The sequence below is a fragment of the Rhipicephalus sanguineus genome, chromosome 5 (genome assembly GCF_013339695.2).
Source record: "Rhipicephalus sanguineus isolate Rsan-2018 chromosome 5, BIME_Rsan_1.4, whole genome shotgun sequence".
Classification (NCBI taxonomy): Eukaryota; Metazoa; Arthropoda; class Arachnida; order Ixodida; family Ixodidae; genus Rhipicephalus; species Rhipicephalus sanguineus.
In genome coordinates this window covers 80,246,461-80,270,205 of record NC_051180.1, presented here as the reverse complement: position 1 = coordinate 80,270,205, position 23,745 = coordinate 80,246,461, and the positions used below count along the sequence as shown (strand labels likewise).

General features: G+C 44.3%; 1 protein-coding gene across 1 annotated transcript; it reads right to left on the bottom strand.

Moving 5' to 3' along the window:
- Positions 1-876: 876 nt before the first annotated feature.
- LOC119393833 (proteasome subunit beta type-4) lies at positions 877-22,290 on the bottom strand. The gene is made up of 8 exons (XM_037661014.2): positions 22,141-22,290; positions 21,250-21,456; positions 19,565-19,648; positions 17,034-17,096; positions 13,357-13,438; positions 4,550-4,669; positions 3,213-3,301; positions 877-948 (listed from the first exon to the last, which is right to left on the bottom strand). Exons 1-8 carry the CDS (start codon positions 22,254-22,256, stop codon positions 936-938), a joined length of 774 nt encoding a protein of 257 aa, XP_037516942.1. The 5' UTR covers positions 22,257-22,290; the 3' UTR covers positions 877-935.
- Between the last annotated feature and the right edge of the window lie 1,455 nt (positions 22,291-23,745).

Genomic DNA, 23,745 nt, shown 5'->3' with positions numbered 1-23,745 from the left:
ATGTGGGTTCAAGCTAGTTGGTACTCCATGATTGACACTTCTTGCGCCATATTTTCTTAGACAACGGACACGGACGGGCCCAAACTTCCAACTGAATTTATTATCGAAATGTGACATATATAAATATAAGTATGACAAAACAGAAAACACCAAAGGTACAGGTGCGCAGTGTGTCACCGTGCATCAGCTACTCACTCCCCCAGATGTAGCTGTAGATGCAGCTGTAGATGTAGCTGATGTCATGCTCACGCAGCAACTGCGTGAGCATGACATCGACGTGAGCGTTTCATTGACGGAGAAGGAAATGGCCTTCTTGCAGGGAGTGCTACATCTGCGGGAGTTAGTAGCTGATGCACCGTGACACAATGCGCACCTGTGCCATTGGCGTTTTTTGTTTTGGCATACTTATATTTATATATGTCACATTTCGATAATAAATTTAGTTGGAAGTTTGTGCCCGTCCGTGTCTGTTTCGTCCGTTGTCTAAGAAAATATTGCGCAAGAAGTGTTGATCTATCCACATGAAAAAAAAAAAAAAAGAACGCTACATGATCGTTACGTTAGGAACTAATCACCATGTCAAGTACATATGTAAACCTAAACATCAAGCGCGAGTTTCGATCCTCGTCAACTTCCTGGCTTAAGAGAAAAGGACCGTGTTGAAGAAACTATTGTGCATTTTCATGCATTTGTGTTTATTCCCGCGCTGTTGAAATTTTCTTCACGATGAACTACCACCTTGCCCAAACACTCACGTTAAACAATTGTAGCTGTCGATGAAAAGTACGTCAGACAACAGCTGCAGATACAGCTGTGATAGCATCGCCAGTGGGCTAGAAAAACAAGCGCAAGCATTAACGAATCTGAAAGCCGGGATGACAAAAAAAAAAAGATTTTTTTTTATTACGCGTTAGCCTTTGCAAGCTCAAACCATGTCACTCGTAGCCCCTGTAATGGAGAAAAGAAAAAGCTTTAGCATGCGAGTGTAACATGCTACCAAATATGAAGGGCACAGATGAAACATTTGACAGCTTGTGGCAATGCAGCAACTAATGCCAAAGTACAGGATAAATGTATGGTATAAAAAGCTTCTTGATGTTTTTTTGTATACCTGTACAAGGGGTATGGGGAGCTGTACTGGGAAGAAAGCCTACTCAAAGCATGAATCATTTAGTACCTAATATGTTTTTAACAATAACAACAAAACAGTTCACCATATCACCTGCACAACTTATCATGTCATTTGACTTTTTTAAAATGGCTTTTTCACCACAAGCTGCATTTTCGAATCTACCATCTAGTGCGAGTTTATCTTTGTATTTGTTTACTTATTTAATGTCTGGTCAATCTTGTTCCTCTCTCAAAAAAGATGTCCACTTGTACTCCTACTCCCAAGCGAACACACTTTGATGAAACTCACTTTCTTATACTAGTTATAATTCTCTCTTTCCATTCTTTTTTCACTTGTTCAGACAGCATGCCTTCTTTCTCAGGTTCGCAAAGTGGTTCCACTTTACTGTCAGCTCCGCCTCTAAACTAACAGCAGTATTCTTCCTTACCGCCTCTCTATAACAATTGACCCACGTTTTATTTTTATCTTCTTTCCTCCGTGACGAAAGGTGAGGGGAGGGTGCGGAACAAGAAAAACTGCGAGGAGCATAGCCAGGATTCCACTTAACACACATGTACAGGCTGTTTCAAACTTGGGGGAAAACTCGGAGCGCATTGCACTGTGCTCCGAGCCTGTATTACAGATAGCGTAAATTAGAGATAGTTAAAAAAAAGCCTTTGTTCTGCAGTGACCTTAAAATAGTTTGATGACGATGATGACATCTAAGCAGACAAGTGTTCCTGCACTTGACCCCCATCGAAATTTCAACACAGAGAACAGGAACCAGACTTCAGTGTCTCTTTAGAGGATCCCTCACAAGGCCCCAGTGGACAGCATAAAGCATTTTGGTTTTATGCTGCAGCTTGGAAAGCATTGCCCAATGGGCGTTTTACCACATAGGTCTTTAGAAATGGTTTAGTAGGAAAACAAAAGGAAGTGTTGCAAAGGAACGGTGCGATTAGGCGAGCCACTGGCCCAATAACAAAAGCTCTCCACTATTTGGCAGGGTGTACAGAAGTGACCCCTTCTACCTTGTGTGCACATATCTTCATCTCAGTGGGTAAGGCGGCCCACGCAACATTAATGCCATGATCTCCACTTTTTCCTCGCCATCTTCCTTTCCTGCTGAGTGGAACGTTTCACATAATAATTTTGCGCATTGTCTGTTTTCCCGAGAATACGTGTACAGCTTAAGTTGCGTGCTGCTGTTGGCTATGTCGAGTTTCAGGCAGGACCCACATTATAGACAAGACTTATGTCAACATATCTGCTGGCAGAAGTGCCTGCCTTGAGAACAAAAGCATGCAAGGTTGTGTTTAAATAGTCAGCTGTTTCTTTCAGCATGCACTGGTATACTATAATGTTTGGAAACTTTGCACACACAACCTCCAAAGCTGAAACACAGTGAGGCCCCTTCATACGAAAACACAATGCAAGACTTACTATTTTAAATGGTCGCAAGGGGGGTTTTAAAGGGGTACTGACATGAAAATTTTCTGTAGTTTTTTTATGTCGAATGAAAGATAAACTCCTCAAGAGCCCAGAAAATGTACTGGTAAGCGGGAGTGCACCCTGAAAAATTAATTACAACATGTTTTTAAAAGCTAGTTTCGGTTCATACTATACCCTGATGTCACAACACAGTATGAGCTTCTCGTCACGTGCTCGCGCAAGATATCGTAACATTTTCACGGCCACTCTGCTGCGTGTCTCTGTTGGTGACACACAAGTAGCCATTTTGAATGCTTTGGTACCTGATGTCATCGCAACTAGCCATACTGGTGCGTGAAGTCACCAGAATTGACACTGGAGCCTGACGTCAAGCTAGTGTCGATGTCAGTAGGTGCGCCATGCGAAAATTAACTTTAATATCAAAATAAAATATCTTCTCAGCATTTACTGAGCTTCACACTCATTCAGAGCCATGTCTGTATACAGGAGATTTGTATGACGGAGTAAACTCGGCTTCGAAAATTGGCGTCAGTACCCCTTTAAGCCGAGCCAAAATAAGCATGCCAATTCTTAAAGTTTGGTTTCTTGTCAAGTGAATTAATCTGTTCCCTTTAAACAAAGGGGAAAAAAATGATTCAGAGGTACGTACTTCACAAGATGAGCAATCTGCCAGTCAGAGTCAACCTTCAATGGTCCTTCAATGACAACACCTTCTGGTGTCAGTGTTGCCAGTTGGTACTGTGAATGAACGAGCAGGAACAAATGAGTAAGACTTCAGTGCCTTGAAATGAACGAAGGCGAGATGCCCACCGAGGCGGGTACTTAACACTGATCGAGTCTTCAGTGCTGGTCCAGTCTACACTGTGTTGCATTGCGAAATTTCTCAACAGATTGGACTAATGTGTACGAAGCATTCACATACCAGCAATAAGATTAAGAGAAGGTAAGCTATATTAGCAACTGCTTGCTGTCCACAATGTGTATCTGAATAAAGTATTGAAGGGGTCACGAACCACTTGATGTAATCATCGAATGACAACAGTAATGGAGTCTACTTTTATTGCCCCACGAAGACTGTCACAAAAATATCTCGAATCCGTCAAGACCGTGCGGAGCTACAAGGATTTATCGTGCACTTTAAGCACTTTCTCTCTTTAGCATCTGTTGTTCGACGTCAAATAGCGGGTGCTGGCAGTTTCGAAGGGAATGAGCACGGGCCTCTGTACGAAAAGACGGCGTTTGAGAAATGGCAACAATGCATTTTGCTTTCTAACCTCTCCTTGCCGCACATGACTGCAAGGTTTGGCTGAGCTGTTCATAGCGGTGTCTGCTATGAGCAGTGCGTGTTGTCTCACCTAGCCTGAGGAGTGGTACATGACCCCTTTAAGAAACAGTGACAAAGACTCGCTGATTACAACTGCATGTTATTCAGCTACTAAATAGAGCAGTAAGAGCTATTGCCTTTTTTAAAGTATGTCACTGGCAACTCCTTGAAACAAACTAGCAATGCTTGGTCTCTTCAACAGCTGTCAAATGCACCCCCTACCACGGGACAAAGCAGCAATACATTCATTTCCTTATGTTCAACATATCAAATAATGCTGGAAGGGTGTGTCACAGATAATGTCATACCTCGACATTGTTCTTGACAGGTGGAAATCCTGTCAAACAAAAGACATTTTCCCAATCCCTTGTGGTTCCATTTAACAAGATTCTGCTGTATTTGTATCAGTGAGGATTAAAAAAATAAAAATACACATGAAAAAGTCGTGGCACCATCATCCCTGTCGACACCATGTGAGAGTGATAGTTTGCTCTCACGTGGCCCTCTGGTTCAGTTTCCCTAGATGACCTTAAAAGTACAACATTTCAGCCAAACTGCCATTCTCAGAGCAGTTTAAAAGCATATCTTTCAATTTTTGCATTATCTTCAGCAGGAATTCTGGTTACTCGATCCTTCTACAGCAGAGCTGCTACAGTACTTGCCTTGTCAAATGATCGGGCGTCTCGGTAGTACAGCACCCTGAGGCAGTAAGTGAGCACCTCCTGGGCCTCCTTCTTTGTCAGCTGGCCTGCCTTCTTCTCATACGCATCGCGGAGTAGTGGCTGCGAAACAGGAAAAGTACACAATGAGGCTCAATGGCACTTCTCTGGCCATGAACATCAGTTGGCCCGAGAACTGTGGGGTTGAGTGCACTGCGGCCAAATCACGGACATTGCAGAGGAGGACTGTGTTAATTCTGGTCGCCTATGCTTCTGTAATGTGCGCCTAATGCATGGCAATTAAGCATTCGTGCAGTATGTCCTCATCAGAATACTGCCAACAGAGCAAGGATAAAATCCACAACCTTGTTCGCAGCAACACCACTGGGCAATTGTGGCAGGTCTATGTGAATGTCCCACCAAATGTGTAATATTTGGCAAGTTCAGTGTGAGGGCGTATAATTTTCTATCATCCCGAACGTGGTGACATGTAGCTGAACAAGTCATAACTAAAAAGACATGTTAAGATAAAACATAATCAGTGTTGTGTGTCGTGCGTCTCTAACTTTTGTCTCAAAACATTGCACTATCTTGCATATGAGATACAAAAATGACATCACGATGAAGGGGCCAGCACAAGCTCACTTGCAATTTGCAGGAAAGTGGGTTTGAAACAAGTTTGGAGATATATTCGTGGTGCACTGTTAAATTTTTCTTGATCTACCATAACGCACCATAAATTATGCAGTGAAAAAAGCATCCATGTACATTAAAAAAATAAAAAAAAGAAACATTATTCTTTGATCTTCTTTTCATCTATCTTCTTATTTTCTAGGTCGACTTTATGCAACTAACGCGGTTTTGCAATACCTCCAGGATCGGAAGCATTGTAAACTTTCCGCACCTCACCTTATTTTGCACTGCCTCTGGCATCGGCCCACATTTAAAGGGGCCATGCAACACTTTTTTAAGTAATCGCAGAATGGCTTCATTGAAAGAGCTTACTGCCTCACGAACTGACTGGAAATCGTCACGCACTTCAAGCACTTTCTCTCTTTTCGTACTAGTGAGCTAGCTGAAAGCTACGCAGGGAAGGGGATGACGATGGGGCAAGAAGATGCGTCCCTTCGTCAGCGTGTGCCATGACCTTGAGCACTTTTTCTTTTTTTTTCTTCGAACGCGCGGCTTACTTTCAGTGTGATCGCGAGCGCGCGTGTGGGCATCCCATGGCAGTCATGTTAACTATGCAGCCCGCGATGCTTAAATCAGCCAATGGCCGTGGACTTCGGGTTTATGGCGCGGTCATTTGGGCTTACGGCATCATTTGTCGAGAGGAGAGGGAACCATTTCTAGCTGACTTTAAGAATTCATTGTAAATCCCAAGCCGCATGCTGTGCTATATTGTTTGGCTCATGTGTTCTCAGGAGCCTCGACTACTGATCAGCAGCCTTTTCTGACCATACTGAGAAAGTGTTGCAGGGCCCTTTCAAGTAAGCAATAATGTCACGCGATGACGTCACACTATGTGATGTCACAGTGACGCTACAAATTTGGCTGATCTGTGACATCACAATGACGTCACATGGTGACGTCATTGCCTTAATAACCAGTAATGCTGCTCCAACTCTTCAAGCGTGCATGCAAAGAAAGATCCCTGCGACAGTGTTGCTCCACGAGCTGCAACTCATACCTTCAGATGGTCTGCACTGCTGCGATTGTAGCCCACCATCTTGGGGTACTAGCATAACAATGCACCTTGTACATAGCAACAAATCAATAAAATTGATAATGTGGTGAAAAATAGCCAGAGTGAGAGAGCAAAATGATATACGAGAGACAATAAGCATACTTGCAAACCTCGGGACCTCGAAAACTAGGAGCTTTGAGGGGAGGGGAAGGTAATTTACACACACACACACACACACACACACACACACACACACACACACACACACACACACACACACCACACACACACACACACACACACACACCTACTGTTTGCTTCTCATGGCCACACAGCAACGTCACACATAACTTTGAATGATTGCAGTAGCGCTTTTAGACACCACAGCAATTGTGCTGGTGCTCGTAATGATATTATTATTATTGTTATTATTATTATTATGGTTTAATGGCACAAAGGCTACAATGGCCACAGAGTGCCAAGGCAATGTAACATGTAAATGCATCGGTGTGATCAATGACTGTGGCTAAGTGTAACATGGCTGTAAAGGGCCTAAAATGCAGTGCACTAAATATGCGTAAAATATCTATACGTAATGAAATTATGACACTGACATGGAATATGTGCAATGAATGTCAGATGATGGTATGTTGGTATCGCGGGCAGTGATGATACAGTGCATAACAGATAAAATGTTGCATGTAGCACAACAGTAGCTGAGGGACTACAAACATATCTGGTGGCTTATACTAAGTGGCCCTACCGTGGTAGGGTCTGACAAGCCACCGATATCACCAAGAATAAAGACTAGCCTTGCCCTCAGAGTTGAGGGCTGGGCTGCTACCTGTGTCGCCGGAATATACGTTGCAGAAAATGGACGTCGCTTAAAAAGTGTAAAAGTTTGTTAAAGGGAACCATGGGGCTGTCTGATAAAAACAGCGATGGATGAAGCGGGATATGTCTTTTAAAGATCTCCGGAAAGCGGCGTTTCCGCTCCATCTCCATTTGAGTACATTCGATAAGGACGTGTAAAACGGACAGGTTCTTCCCACATCTTTCGCATTTTGGTGCGTTTGAGCCATTTAAGAGATGGGAATGAGTGCTATGGGTGTGTCCTATACGGAGTCGGCATAGAACAACTTCTTTGTATCTATCACGACCGGGGAAAACTATGTTTTTAATACGAGGTTGCACTGTATGGAGCTTGTTGTTTATTTCGAGGTCCCATTGTTTCTGCCACCTCTCACGTAGATTGCAGTGGACAAGCGCTTTGAGATCTTTGTATGGCACAGTGTCCACGTCAACACGGCTTTTTTGCGCGGCTACTGCTGCGCAGGCATCCGCTCTCTCATTCCCATCTATACCGACATGGCCAGGTACCCAACATACTGTAATCTCTGGGGTGCTCGGATATGCCGTAATTAATTGCCTTTCTAAATCACTGAGGACTGGACTTTTGTTTGGTTTGCCAGTGTTCAATGCACGAACAACGCTCAATGAATCAGTAAATACGACTGATTTCTTAATGTTATTATTAGTGATGTATTTTATGGCGGTTAATATGGCATATGCTTCTGCGGTAAAAATACTAGTGTGCGTGTTCAGTCTTTGTGAAGAGGCGAACGAATTCAGGCCCGATGGCAACAGCAGATACAGATTGTCTAGTCTTTGACGCATCTGTGTAAAATTGCTGACAGCCACGATATTTGTATTGGAGTGATAGGAAATGCTGTTGTATATATAGCTGCACGAGGATGGTGCTGTTTATCTATGTGGCAAAAAGACATGTCACATTTTATGTGGGTTTTTTGCCACGGTGGGAGCCACTCTATGGAACGTGCTTGAGTGACTTGTTGTAGCGGTATTTCGGCTTGAGCAGCAGTCGCGGTACAGCTAAGAATGAATGGCTTTGAAAGAGACGGTCGCTTTTCAAAAAACCTTAGAGCAGAAGTGTCCGCCACGAGTTTTGCACAGGGATGTGTCGGAATGGAAAATAGCTTAAGGGTGTACATGAGGCTGCAGTATTCACGCTCGAGTTGCATGGGCCACTCGTTTGCCTCAACGTACAGACTACTGACGGGACTTGTGCGGAACGCACCGGTAGCAAGACGAATGCCTAAGTGGTACACAGCAGGGGCGTAGCCAGAAATTTTTTTTTTTTTTTTGGGGGGGGGGGTTCAACCATACTTTATGTATGTTTGTGCGTGCGTTTGTATGTGTGCGTGTCTATATACGCAAGCAAAACTGAAAAATTTCGGGGGGGGGGGGGGGCTGCAACCCCCCAACCCCCCCCTTGGCTACGCCCCTGGTACACAGGATCCAGATTCTTAAGTGCCGTTTTTGAGGCTGATTGGTACACTACGCAGCCATAGTTTAGTCGGCTTTTAACAAAACTGGTAAACAGCGATAACAGACATTTAGTGTCAGTTCCCCATGATGGGTGCAACAGCATTTTGAGCAAGTTCATCGTTTTCAGGCATTTGAACTTCAGTGCCTTGATGTGAGGAATGAAAGACATTCGAACATCAAAAATTAGACCAAGAAACTTACGTTCATTCTTAGCACATATGGGTGAGCCATTGATTTTGATCCAAGGGGCCGGCTGAACAGATTTGGATTTATTAAACAAGACACAAACAGTTTTGTCAACATTAACTGTGAAACCATTTTCATTTGCCCACTTCGAGACATGGTTCATGCCCAGCTGAATTTGACGTTCGCAAATGGACAAATTACATGACCGAAAGCTTACTTGGATATCATCAACGTAAACAGAGTAGGATATCGTCGATGGGAGAGCAGTGCGTAGAGTTCATCTTTACAATAAAAAGGGTGCAGCCGAGAACTCCCCCCTGCGGGACTCAATTTTCTTGTATGTATGTTTTGGAGAGTGCTGTACCGACCCGTACTCGAAATTTCCTGTCAGTCAGGTAGCTGTGTATGACGTATAGGTTGCCACATATACCGTAGCTACCCAAGTCCCTTAGTATTCCATAGCGCCAGGCTGTATCGTATGCCTTCTCAAGGTCAAAGAAAACAGAGAGGCAATACTGCTTGTGCACAAATGCTTCCCTAATATACCAGTCTAGCAGTATACTAAGTTATCTGTCGTACACCTGCTTACGTGAAAGCCGGCTTGGTGCGGATCTAGGATTCCATTAAATTCCAGAAAATACATTAGACGGCGATTTATGATTTTTTCGAACAACTTGCATAAACAGCTAGTTAGGGCAATAGGCCTGTAATTTCTTACATCTGATGCATCCTTGCCTTGCTTCAGGATGGGGATTATTATGGCCTCCTTCCACAAATACGGCATGTGCCCTGTGGACAAGATTTTGTTATATAGGCCAAGTAAGCATTCCAGTGTTTCTCTGGGTAATCGCCTGATCATCTCGTATGTGATTTGATCTGCCCCCGGTGCCGAGTTTCCAGAGCTCTTAAGTGAAACATTAAGCTCGTGCATAGTGATGGGGCTGTTGTACCCTCCCTCAGTGGGTTTCTGTGGGCGGAAATGGCAAGACTCCACCGTTGTCTTATGGCTCAAAAATGCCCTTGAGTAGTGCTCCGAGCTCGATATGTGCTGGAAGTGCTCTCCTAGCCAATCAGCCTGGCTTTCAAGTGTGGTTCCAAGACTGCTTACTAATGGAAGAGGGCTAGCGGGTTGCGCCTTGAGTATCCTAGCCTTGTGATAGACTTTTCTCGTGTCTGCGTAGGAATTAATTGAGGAGAGGTATTTCATCCAACTCTCCCTCTTTGCTATACGTCGGATGCGCCTTCCATTTGCTTTACAACGCTTGAATTCTGTTAAGTTTTCAGCTGTAGAATAGCGAGACAGCAAGCCCCAAGCTTTGTTCTGATCCTTTTTTGCTTTTTCGCATTCCTCATTCCACCATGGCTTAGCATTGGCCCTTCTGCCCGGTCCTTTGGGAATCGATTCATTTGCGGCAGATATGATGTATTTTGTGATGAATGCTGCCATACCCTCAACATCAAGGTGTTCTATAGTGCTATATATAGCAGCGATGATAGCGCATAAAACAGTTCCGAGTTCGCTTTAGACAGCTTCCATCGTTTAGGAAATGTAGGGCCCACCTGCTCACCAGTAGCTTCCAAGGCAACTGGGAAGTGATCACTGTTATAGGGATTGTTGATCACCTTCCACTCTAGATACGGCATGAGCAAAAGAGAGGAGATCGAGAGGTCGATTGATGAGTATGTCTTATGTGCCGCGCTATAAAATGTAGGTTGTCCCTCGTTAAGCAAACATGCACCCGACGATAGCAAGTACTGTTCTATTATGCGCCCCCTCCCATCACAGCGCGGATCGCCCCAAAGCTGATTATGAGCATTTAGATCTCCAACCAATATGAAAGGTTCTGGCAGCTGGTCTAGTAGGTCTTTGAGCTCTGTTTTTGAGATTCTATAGTCAGGTGAGGTGTATATAGAACATATACGTAGTTAAGGAGTTAAGCAGTATGGCTCGAATGGCGACCGCCTCAAGAGGAGAATTGAGCGCCAAATGTTGGCTGGCTATCGAGCTTTCTGCTAATATAGCAACTCCACCGGCGGCGGAAAGACCGCTATCGCGATCCTTTCGGTATATAATGTATTGTTTTAAAAAGTTATTGTTCGTCGATTTTAACTGGGTTTCCTGGACGCAAAAGACCTTGGGTTTATATTTGGACAGCAATTCCTTAATGTCATCAAGGTTGCATAAGAGTCCGCGAGCATTCCAATGGAGTACCTGAACTGCCATTATGCTATCATACGGTATTGCTTCTGCATTGCAGACGACCCGACCCAAGGTCAAGTAATCATTTCCATGTTCTGCTCGCCTCTTGAGCTTGCCTCTCGGCAAGCGCTCAAGAGAGTTCTGGCGGCCTTTCGGCGGTAGTGCCGAAGGGCCTTATGTTATATCCATTGTCTCGTCAGAGATGCTGGATGAACGCGCGCTGCGCGTCTGGGCATTAGGTTTAGGCCTCTCCTCGGAAGGGGAGGTCTTTTGGACCACTGAGCCACTGGCCTGCTGGTCCTTCTTAGGTGGCGGGGTTGAACTAGCCACACCCGCCGTGGGGGCAGGTGGCCTCATCGTCGCCCCAATGTCTGGGGTCCGGACGGCCACCGGAAGCTGCTGCTGCACTGCCCCCTTGAGTGCAGCATCAGCGTAAGTCCTGTGACTTACGATTGAAAAAAGTCTCCGTGCTTCTTTGAAAGAAATGTTTTCCCTGACTGAGTGATATGATGTCTTTCTCGCGTTTCCATGCAGGGCAGGCCCGGGAGTAGGAAGGGTGCCCTCCATCACAGTTGATACAGTGGGGTGTGTTGCTGCATTCATCTGCAGGGTGATCATGCGAGCTGCATTTAGCACACGTGAGCCGCCCACGGCAGCTTTGAGATCCGTGGCCATACCTCAGCGCCGGGGATTGGGTATGTAAGGTCTGACATGCATTCGGATGTAGCCTGTTTCTATGTGCTCTGGTAATGTACTGCTGCCAAATGTCAGGATCAAGTGCTTGGTGGGTATTTCTTTATCATCACGTCGGATTTTGATTCTTTGGACATTGATTACATTGTGGTCACTCCAGCCCTCGAGCAGTTCAGTTTCACTGAGTTCAATCAGGTCATCGTCGGACACTACGCCGCGGACAGTCTTCATGGATTTCTGCTTTGTAATTGTGACAGGAACGTCGCCGAATGTCCGAATGGTATTCAGTTTGTCATGCTGGGTTTTACTACACACTTCAAGAAGCAGGTCACCACTTGCCATTTTTGTAACTTTGAAACCAGGTCCAAGCTTATCTGTGAGGGATCTTGACACAAGAAAGGGTGAGAGATTTCTGGCTGTTCTTTCTCGCTGCTCACAATGCACGACATGAAATCGGGGAAAGGCATCATTTATATGAGCTGCGAGCTTCAAGGTTACTTCGGTGCACACTCTTTCGTGAGCGCGATCATGTAAAGAGGGAAAAGAGTTTGCCATCAAATAGTCATCCTATTCGGCAGCGGTGCTAGCCGCCCACCAGCGAGCCCAACAAGGGGACGTTGCAGGTTTCAAAGACCTGCAGACGTCAGCTATACAGTGCAGCTATAACCTAATATATATGCCCAAGACTGGACATAGTACACAAGTTTTACCCTTGCTGCCTAGAAAAACGGAAGTGAATTGAAAAGAGGAGAAGACAGGAAAGATTTAAAGTGAGAGAGAAAGACTAAGCTGAGAGGAGAGAGAGAGACAGGAAAAGGTGACTGCCAATTTCCCCTGGGTGGGTCAGCCCAGGGGTGCCGTCTACGTGAAGCCGGGGCCAAAGGGGTGTGTTGCCTCTGCCGGGGGGCCTAAAAGGTCCAATCACCCGGCGTCGGCTCAACCCCCAGGATTCCCTTTTCCCCGGACACGGCAAAGCCACGCACGACTAGGCGTGGGAGGGGTTCAAAACCCCCCCCGTTAGCTTGGGTCCGTGGTGTCGCTACACCAAACGCCTGCTTCCGCAGACGCCCCTGCGGGGGCTCGTAATGATAGCGCGTATGTGTAATTATTACACACGCGTGCAGGCCAAATGTGCTATGACCCGTAAAATGCAGTTGCCTTTTACAGTGAGCCCATTTAATCGCTTAACACCGTACAACGGCGAAGCTAACTGGCGTGCACTGCAGTGTGATGTTATTGCGAGTTCCTCCTCGAGATAAAGATAACGTGTGGAACTTTAAATAACAAAGACCACAGACAAATGCAGCTGCCGCCTCTTCCCTTACATCAGTGGGCAGAGCGGAGGGTCTCGCGGTAAGCTCTTGGGGTTCCCCAAGGTGTGAAATTTTTTATAGCAGCTGTCCTTTGTTATTTTCATTTCAGGTGGGGCTAGAGCTGCTTATCGGGAGAGTTATAGCCACGCACATACAATAGGGAGGACTGGTCAGAAATTGGGAGTCCCCTGGCCAAATCGGGAGAGTTGGCAGGTATGCATATGGTGCACTTATGACCTCGTGGCCAAAGTGTTAGGGTTCCAGCATCCGCGCCAATGCATGCAAACTATTTATATGGTACATCTCTTCAGGTACGGTTGGCAGGTCTCAATGAAAACAACAAGCAACTTAGTATCCCAACACGAGGGCAAGTGGCACTTACCTGGGCGATGTAGGCACCATAGCCAGTGGCCAAAGTGTCACTTTCAAATGCAGTTCCCAGCATGTCAACCTGGCCAAGGAATCTGGATTTCAGAGGAAAAACGTGCTTCGTTAAGGGCACTCTAAGTGTCACAATTATCAACAAATAATTAGTTCCCAACACACATTCCAATGTCCACTGCAGTTACAGACATCACGCAGGAGTACAGAAAGTACCCCTCAGTTATAATACTTGAACATCACAACCATTTTCACATCACGCTGGCATAAAATTAACTAGCAGGATAACCGGCAGCAATGAAATGTCAAGGCATGCGTTTAAATGCAGACATGAAATGTGCTGAATTTCCCATTGTGTGAGACAGTGTTCCTTTCTGATTCTATTTTCACAAGCATATCTATATGGAAGCATGGCAATGGTCCCATTTAGAATTGAGTCCTAAACATTCTCACAGATCTGCCTTGTCCGCAGTGACCAATTCCATACAGGTGCAAACTCTAGATTTTTGAATGCAAATATTTAAGGGGCACATTGAGCTTTAAAACTTTTTCTTTTCATACTTCTTGATCAATTTTGATGAGACATGCTGAGTTTATGCATGTTCGGGTGCCGATTTCAAATATGCAATTATTTTTCAAGTATAGTAGCGAGTTACAAAGTAAATCAGATTATAACAATAATCTGGAATCAGAACTGCGTGAAGTAGAACAAGAATGGATATTCTAAACCCATTTGAACGAACATTAATGTATGTTGAACATTAATGAGCGAAATCCCAGCTTGACACAGACTCCCTTGCGTGCAGCTGATTATGTGATGAAACAGATAAACCAGTTATCACATCATGGGGCTTTGCATCAAAAACAGGTAAACGTCACTGTTGAATACTGCATCTGTCGTTATTCCTGCGAATGTATATAGCGAGAGCTTGTGGGAGAGGGTCCCAATTATTGCCAAGACACCGACCTACAAAACCACCAACCTCATGGTGATGACAATGAATTAATGACACTTTTGCTTCGGTGACCCAGGAGCAAGCAAAAGCGCCTCTATCCAGTGAATAAAACTCACAGGGTCCCTTATGCAGTCGCCTAAGACAAATTGAAGGCGAAAGCTATCTTCTCTTTCTGCTCAGTAGATAGTCCCCCACCCCCCTCCGAAAGCTTTCTGCACCTAACATTGTTTTGCATGGCCTCCATGATCAGAGGCACTGCAATCTTTCTGCACCTCACCTGGTTTTGCAGTGCTTCAGTGATTGGCCCACCGCTGACCAAGCGACAATGTCACGTGAAGACGTCACGTTATGCGACGTCATGATGACATCATAAACATCATCACATGATGATGATTTTTTGCATTAGATGTGTTGATGCCAAAGGTCAATTTTTGTCTTTGATGAGACATCTAAAGCTTTTGCCTTAATCAGCGTCGACAGTACCGTAAAAGCTTGGGCTGCATGCTTCTTGATTACGCAACGATTAAAACAACAAAATGACTTCTCGCTGTTCCAATGTTTAGTTCCTTCGGGGATTTCCAGTCGGTCCGAATTATTAGAAAAATATTCAGTAGTTCGAATATGCACAATTCAATTTGACTACCGAGTTGTATAGAATGCTATCTCATCTGTTATTAGGAATTTTTTAATATTTGAACACCCCTACTGTTTAGCCTACTCAACAAGGACCCGAGCAATCAAACGATCCACATTAAACTCCAGGATATTACTACTAAAGCAATCTTGGCAAGGCTGCAGGTCTGCTAGTACACTTGCATAATCTTTCTTAAAATAGCACCTAAGTGGAGATGCTACTCAAAAGAAGAATTTCTTTAATATATAGGCTAAAGCCATGAAACTTTTGCTGTTTACATAGTTTCTTTAATGCTGATTTCAAAGATCTAATCGGCGCTGTAGTGAGTTTCATAGTTTTTGTTAAGTGTCATGACAATGAGTACATTCCTGTTTTTTGCACCCGCTTTTTCTACCACTACACTTCCATATTTGTGAGCTATTAATGGCCTATAATCCTCCACACAAATTAACGGATGGCAAAAGTTTTCTAGAAAGTGCTTAGAAAATATGTTAATGAATGAGAAAAATTAGAACCTGGGAAGTCCTGAAATGTTGAGACCCTAGTAAGCGGTTACTTGAAATTCATAACAATTTTAAAATGATATCCAGGCTTAAAGGAGATAGCAGCACTCAATACATGTTAAAGAAAACGTGGGAAGGATTTCATACAGATCCGAGCAATAGAAGTACTAAAAAGACGGCCAAACTCAAGAAGTAACCAAAAATCGCATCTTGAGAAAAGCACATGGGTAAAATTGAAAGCTTCTCTAGTTGGCAAAAATATGCTTTTTATTCATTATATTTCTTCCTTCATGGGATCTTGGGAATCGTGGTTATTTTGAGTTTGAGAATGTGACGTTGGTGAACTTTTCACATGTACTGCAATGGCAAACTGCCGAGTAGTGTTAGCCAGTGGACTCTAGACAATGTGTACTTCCTAGTTTTTGACGGCCACCTCGTGCTCTTCAAATGTGATTTTCATCCATTCCTAGTTTAGGTGCAACCTTGATCTTTATTGACATAAAAAAAAAAAAAAGACAGAGAAACTCATCTTGACAAAACAAGTAAAAACAAGAAACCTAATTTTCGAAAAAAAGTTTTTCGAGTAGCGCCTCACGATGGGTGAGCCTTGGATGCTATTCTGCAAGAGTCAGCCAACTGAACTTGTCTGTTTCATCGTGCGGTGATTGGATAAATCTCGGCAACTGGCGCATCGGCACCAATCATCGTCGCAGGATCTCCGACTCTGTGAGATCGAAAACTCCACTTCGTGGAGAATCCACAGAGTAACCTTGTACAGAGCACCATTGTTGTTGTCTAGGACGCATGTCCAGGCATCGAGCCTCCGAGACACTTTAGCACCCCTTTATTTTGGTTGGAAATCATGTCCTTGGTATATGTCACTCCCGGCAAGCAGTAATGGTAGCACTTTTCAGTTTTTGGTATCAAACACAGCTATTCAAGCGGAGCTTGTTATAAATCAACGATCTTGGTGGTGGCGTCTGATGCGAGAAACCTGGTGCCGGCGAGCGTACAGAAATGCGGCCCTAGAAGGGGCGCCAATCGCACGTGTATTTCTATGTGCTGTTTTCCAATAATCTATGGTCTCTCGGTTGCGGGCTTGCCGACGATGAGCTATTTCTGATACTGCAAGCTAATCTTTTATCAAGGTCACTCGTCATTTCACACTGCCACATTTTATTGTTGCCTAGGTATGAATGCATGACCGTCATTGTTGCCCGTGACAAGTGTGGCACTGCTAAGCATGTGAACGGAGGTCCAATTCCCGGCATGGAGGATGGAAACAGTTAGGAGGGCGCATTAAGTAATGAGATAGAAAGAAAGAAGGAAAACTAATATGTCAGGCAGAACACACCACCTAGCTTCGCTTGCCCCCATTTTTACGATAGGGCAAGGGCTCCTGAATTTTTTTTGGGGGGGAGCATTTCGTGACGCTTTCGCTTGTAATTCAATCAACAAAATTTAGCTCATGAGCTTCTCTACATCTACATTACCTGAAACTAGGCTTCTTGTGTGGTCTAAAATTTTGTTGTGGATGAACATGAGTCAATATGCCCACAATGTAAAGTAAGAAATTGGTCCTTACGGGACACCGTCCTGAAGGCCGCCGATGAGGTAGGTGTTCCACAGTGGGTCGAACCTAGAACGCCTGCACAAAATAAAAAGAAACATCTTACAAACAAGAACCTATCCGAACCCGCTGTTAATTACCAAGATTTATCCGGAGTTATCTGCTCCTACAACATGCCAAACATGCCACGAAACCATAGATCTCACTCATATGTTTTGGCGTTGCTCCACGTTACGCAGCGACAAGGAAAACACTGAAGAGCGGTGGGACGCAGCTCTGCGCAGTCCGACATTAGAGGGACAATTATGGCCAGTCCAACGGGCCCGCGAAGCGGCCGAAAGGCTAGGTCTTTCGGTCCCAACGTGGGAGCAGCCCGCTTCGGGCTAGGAAACTAGCACGACCTATTGGACCACAATAAAGTTCTTTCATCCATCCATCTCAGTAACTGAAAAGCCAGGTGTTACTACAGAACTCTGCGACTGGCTTCCCAGTATCGGAAATAATTTCGCATCTAAAAACATATTTGTGAGAGTTACCTTCACGACCGCACTGTAGCCAGCTTTAAAAATAATTTACAAGGTGAATGAATCAAACAATCTGTCCGAAGCGAATCGTCTGGAGCCAGACTGGCTGCATCAGCCGACACAAAGCAAACCCAATGTGAATTTCAATGCCATTTGCTTGAAGTTACTGAAAGAGAATCTACGTTCACTGAAATTTCTATGTGCAAGTGCCTAGCTTAGGAAACTCAGGGAAGGCTAAAGAAAAATACCTAGCTGATCCGAGAACAAGCGAAGTGCTAGAGGCTTACTATGTCAAGAGGATGGCTGACATGTGCGCACTATCAATTGCCTTACTTTATGATGAAGAGTTCTCTTATCTGGCTCAGATGGTTTTGTAACAATTGTGTGCCTGCCTATCTTTTGTTCGTGTTTGGGCTTCTGGTTTATATTTGTCGCTCTAATAAAAATTTTTCAGTTGACGGTCCAACGCTTGTCACGTAACTCCTCTCTTTTCGTCCCGTCCTTATTTCCACTGCAAAAATGAATGTGTACCAACTGGCCCGCATCTCACGCTTCTACAGAAAGACAGAAGCTATGTGATCAGATTGTAAGCTACAGCCAGACAAAAGTCATAAACATATGCATATGCCTTACGAAGTGGACGGCTGTATCATACCTAATAAATGAATGCGTCACGGTAGTTATCACTTGTAAATCATTAAATAGATTGCAATAATGAGGTGTTAAACTTACTGAAAGAAAGAATTTGTGCTCCACTGAGTTGATAATTAATTCACCACGAAGTCTAATGCCTAGATGTTACACAAGAGCAGGAGAGGTCGGCTCGACAGCGCACATCACTGCGCATGTTTAATATAAAAAAAGCAAAAAAAAAGAAACCATAATGCAAGACTGCAGTGTACTATGCTGCGAGCATTGGCACATTTTTTTTGTGAGAGACAGATTTGTATTTTTATTTCTTAATTGAAAGTCGCGAAAAATGACCTGCGCCTCTGGCGGCAAAAACATGAACGATCCGATGAACCCGGCCATGTGACCATTGATTGCTGTGCGAGGTCGACGATTTTTTTTGTCAGTATTCAAATATTCTTCGTCTCTTTATATTAAAAGGCATTAGTCCATAAAAATGTACATATAGGCCTGCGTTAGTAGTATGCATTAAAGTGGCACTGCCTTCGCGTGATGTAATGATCCCATGCTCGTCAGCGCGCCTTGAGCAACTTTTCAGCGTGCTCATGCAACCGTGCACGCAGTTTCCAAGTCACTAAGATTTGGGGGCGACATAGTTTTGCTACCTACACTTGGTCTCAGAAATGACGCGTGCTGCTACTCGGCGTGGCTGCGCATATGCGCATAAGTGACGTTTTCGATGACTTGGCTTGGCTCGTGCATCGAGAATCGAGAGAGTAACGACGCTGGGACAAGCCACCCCTGACACAGGCGCAGGCAACCTTGGACGCATGCGCACAACGTGGTACAAATACAGGGAAGGTGTATAATGCCACATCATCTCATTGTAACAGCTTGTTATTTTCAACATAGTTGAAAAGCTATAAATAAAGGTGGTTAATCATAGTTACAGGAACTTTTGTGAAAGCAGAACAGCGATAGCTTTCACAAATAGTGAGAAAGGCTGGCGGCATCGCTATCAATTCTCAGCGTTGCTGGATGAAAGTTTCGTCCGTGTTTAGAGCCTTTCAGATTGAAAAATACTGCTTGTAAAATAACTACATGCTTTTAAAATTAACTACTGCAGCTACAAACACTGCGAAGGGTGATCTTTCTGTCGCGCCGTAAAAAAAAAAGGTCGAGAAAAATCAGTTGTCGGTCCCTTTAAAAAATTACATGAAAAAAGTAATTCCTAAAGCTCCCAGAGCAACTGTCACCAGAATCTGTTTTTCTTTGTTGGCTTTAGTATAGAAAGACCATGACTGAAGTGCCCTGAAAGAAAGTGTTCAGGTCTTTGTGAGCCGTATCCTACACACATTGTGGCCAGATTCTATTCTTGCATGGGGTACACACCTGTTGTACATGATGCGGGTCAGCCATGAGTACAGGGACTTGGGCTTGAGCCTGAAACCGTCGTTCAGGCATTCTTCACTGATCCTGAGAAAAAGCAGCAGAGGACAGTATGTCATGGAGCCGTGTTTGCACTTGAATGCTGATGAGAAGCTGTGTGCAAGCACCCACTCAAGGTGCAAAGCTCGACAGAATCTCCGAGCATGCCCGGTTTACAAACGGCCAGTTGCCTCTTAAGGGACACTAAAGAGAAAAGTGATTTTTCTCATATTAGTAAAGTGCTCTCCCATAATTCTAAGAGCACCACACTTGCTGTGTGAGACAACGAGCTAAATTAAAATGGCGGTGTCAGCGCCACCTTGAAATTCCCGCACAGATCACCGTGACATCATAGATTTTGATGGCGTAAGGTCCCATGTCGTTCCTAATCAGTAAAAATGAAGTAGATTGTTTTCTGAGAGGGCCACAGACTTAACATGCCAAGTTTCAGTAAATTTTGTTCAGCCAATGTTGCCAAAATATGAAAAATATGCTGTGAAATCTGTGAAATTTAAAAATTAATCTTGACCTCGATTTTCTCCTCTATTCATAAACCTATCACGGTGTAATTAACGACAGAGTTCTCAGAGTACAATTTATCAATCTAAACAGATTCACTGTTTCACTTTAGTGTCCCTTTAAGACTTGGATGAGAACAAGTGTAGTAGGGACGACTGAAGCGAGAATGATAGCATTGACAGTGACATGAAAACAACAAGCAGAAACCCTTAGTGAAGCTTCCTACTGTGCCACTGATAAAGAACTTGAAGCTACGGCTTGCCTTTTTGGGCTTGCACATCTTCCGTTTCATTCATCTACTCCTATTTCACACCACCCACTTCCTGCGGTAATCTGCTTTTGACCATCAGGAGGCTAAGGATGTGAATATCGTGTGATGGGGCTTTGGCAAGTGAATATATAAAGTGCCATGAAACGATCATTGGTGTATTTGGTACTTCCAGAAGCTTTTGCAGTACTTTTGTCATTAAAAAGCTCTCAAATGTTGTCAGTGTTTGTCAACTTCACTGAAATTCTGTGCCTGTGATGCTGCCTACAAGGAAGAAAGAGACTTTCGTAGCAACCATTCAAGTTACATGCATAAGTCTATCTGTCGTGAAACCCAGCATGATTTATTTTATTGATTAGCTACCTGTTGTGGTGGTCTAGCAGGTGTGATGCTCGACTGCAAGCCTGAAGGTTGTGGAATCGAATCCCGGCTGTGGCGGCCGCATTTTGATGGAGGCAAAATGCTATACACCCGTGTGCATAGATTTAGGTGCCCGTTAAAAAACCCCAGGTGGTCGAAATTTCTGGGGCACTCCACTACGACCTCTCTCATAAACATATTGTAGTTTTGCCACATAAGCCTCAACAATTATTGTTATTTATCAGTTATTCATATACAATACTATCAATGCCATTGTAGTGGTACAGAGAGTAGCAGTACAACATTTAAACATTGTTGCAGTTGCACTTCTTGAATGAAGAATGATCTTGTTGGTGGTAATGGAAGCGGGAAGGTGATTCCATTTCAATTTTGTCTTTGGCACGAAGAAACGAAAGTACAATTTGGTGCGGCATGTCGGCACCTGAACATTAAAACGACGACCAACGCGCCACGAGATGTAGGAAGGCGAGGGAAAACTCACATTTTCTGATCGATGATGCTCTTGAGATACTGGAAGTCGGCGTAGTCGCCGCTAGCTGCGGCTACGATCTGGTCGTTAACCTTCAGAATGCGGGGACAGTTTCTGAACCTAGCCAGTGATCCATAAGAGCCGAGGATATCCGCGGCAAGCATGACTCCGCCATCAAACTTGGTTGCCAGAACGGACGTGGCCGTGGTCATGGGGCTCCTGCAATAAATAAAGGCAATTAGAATGACATAATATTGTTACGAGGCATTTTACATGAGCACGCCGTTGAGGAACACCCAGCAACGAAAAGAAGACTGCATGCAACGCGTGAGGCTGTCAGCCATTCTGTGGCACTGCTCCTCGTAAACATTGTAATAACTCGCTTCAGTCTCTACCGTGTACTTGTGATCCCCGGTACAATGTAAAGACAGCATGAGGAACGCTCAGCCATCACGCAGCGGAACAATCATGTTGCATAGCCTGCGTGAAAGACATCCCAAAGTGCAAGCGCGGTGTAATCTGGTGCGGATAGCTTAGCCACTTGCTGCGGTCAGATGCACGCGGTTCTATGTTTCATCAGCACAATACTGAGCTATGCTCGGCGCATGGTAAGTCTGGAATTTGCCGATTACACTGGACAGAGAAGTGTTGTAGGAAGAAGGAATACGACACTATCTCCCGCTTTATTCGCCAGCTCTGTGACACCAAGAGTTAGAGTGATCAAAATAGAGACACGTAGCAGGTTATGTGCTGCGAAAACTTGCTGCGTTTGTAAAGGTACCTTCTGTATGCGAAAAACGTCAACTCATCGAGCATCACCCCTGGTAGAGTCGCTACCTTTCGGCACTTCGCATTGAGGCACAGGAGCCGTACTGGTAGTTGTAACATTACCACTTTACTTACTGAGTCCGCTGGCGTGTCCCATCGTAAACAGCTGCTGGGACTGTAGGTTGAAACTTGGAAAAACCAAACGAGTTTTGCCCCGGACAAACGGAGACGTTGAACGCCATTTCAGCCATTTTTTTTGCTGCGGGAATACGAAAGTGCGCCTCGTGCTGAATCTGAATTAAAAAAAATACCCTCCCTTAAACATAACAAAATATCACTAAGCTCAGCTAATGTAAGTAAATAACATTAGTGTGGAAGCAACGATAAGTTAGTTACACACTAAGTTTTCAACGTTGAGCTAATAGGCAAAGCTGTAACAGCTCTAACCGCCGTATCGGCGCTACAAGCTGTTGGCGCCATTTTCAAATCTACGTGCGAAGTGCGAATCGATCGATGGTACAGTTAGCTAGAAAAGGTTTCATACTACAGATCAATGCTCACGGTAGTGAAACGCAGCTTAGTGCCTCAAGCTGAGCATTCGCGACAGTTGTACTGTCGATAGTTCAGAGGACTAGTTTCGAGCTTCTGCGTTCTGATACTCTGGTGGAACAGTTCGTCACGCCTCCACGGTATTTTTCGAATGGATTATAGAGAGAACTCTTAGTCCGCCGAACATCCAAGTTGCCTCTGAATATTCGTGCACTTCCCTGGTGGCCTAACACGACATTCGTCGGATGCCGAATTTATGGTGTCTTACCAAGTGTACGGGGCCTGATGTCTGATCATAGTGGTCCCAGAATGGCATTCCGGGGCTACGAAGTTGTTTTAGTGCGGACGGAGTAGGTTCGTATTCAGAACTTCAATGTCGTTGCCTGCACGCCGGACTTTTGTAAATATTTCAGGAAATGTGGATAGTACAGTTAGTTCCCTCATTTTGTACGGTACAGCAGGGACTAACTGCTGCGTGGAACGCGGTAGTGCAATTTGGCTTGCGCACTTGGATAGCCGGAATACGCGCACATTACTTGCCCGACAAAGAACACAATTAGAAAATTTTCACCAATTATTTAATATTTCAATGTACTACACACACGTACAGACACACACGTACGCATAAGCATAAAAAATAACGAGCATAAGAAGATTTTTGTATAGTGTTTTGACGGGGCCCTGCCTCTGACGAAGATCGGGTCCTGAACGTTATTTTCTAATTTATTTAGTATTTGCATTTAGCAAAAGCGCTGCTTGCAACACTTGCTATGCTCTCGATAGAGAGCGAGAGAGATGAAACCTATTTATTCGAAATTCCCGGTAAGATTAGTTCACTGCTGTTGCAGTTTAGGTCAGCCCAAACGGCGTCTTTCCGCAGCTCGCTACGCCGCTAACTTCACCTAACAGTTTTCCAAATTTTTGTCGTAAATGCAACACAAATGTACAAACAATCAATTTCTTATCTCCATCTTCATTCTGCTGATTTGCTATATTAGTATGTGCTGATGTACGTCACTGATACGTTGTGCATAACTTGCAATTACTGTATCTTTAACTACTCGTAAGTGGTCCTACTAACAGCTTTGTAACTCCTAGCTGGGCCTCTATTTGTACTAATCATGATGATGAAAAATGACCGAGTGCTTGATTTAAAAAGAAAAACGCTATTATAACTAAACCAGCAAGAAA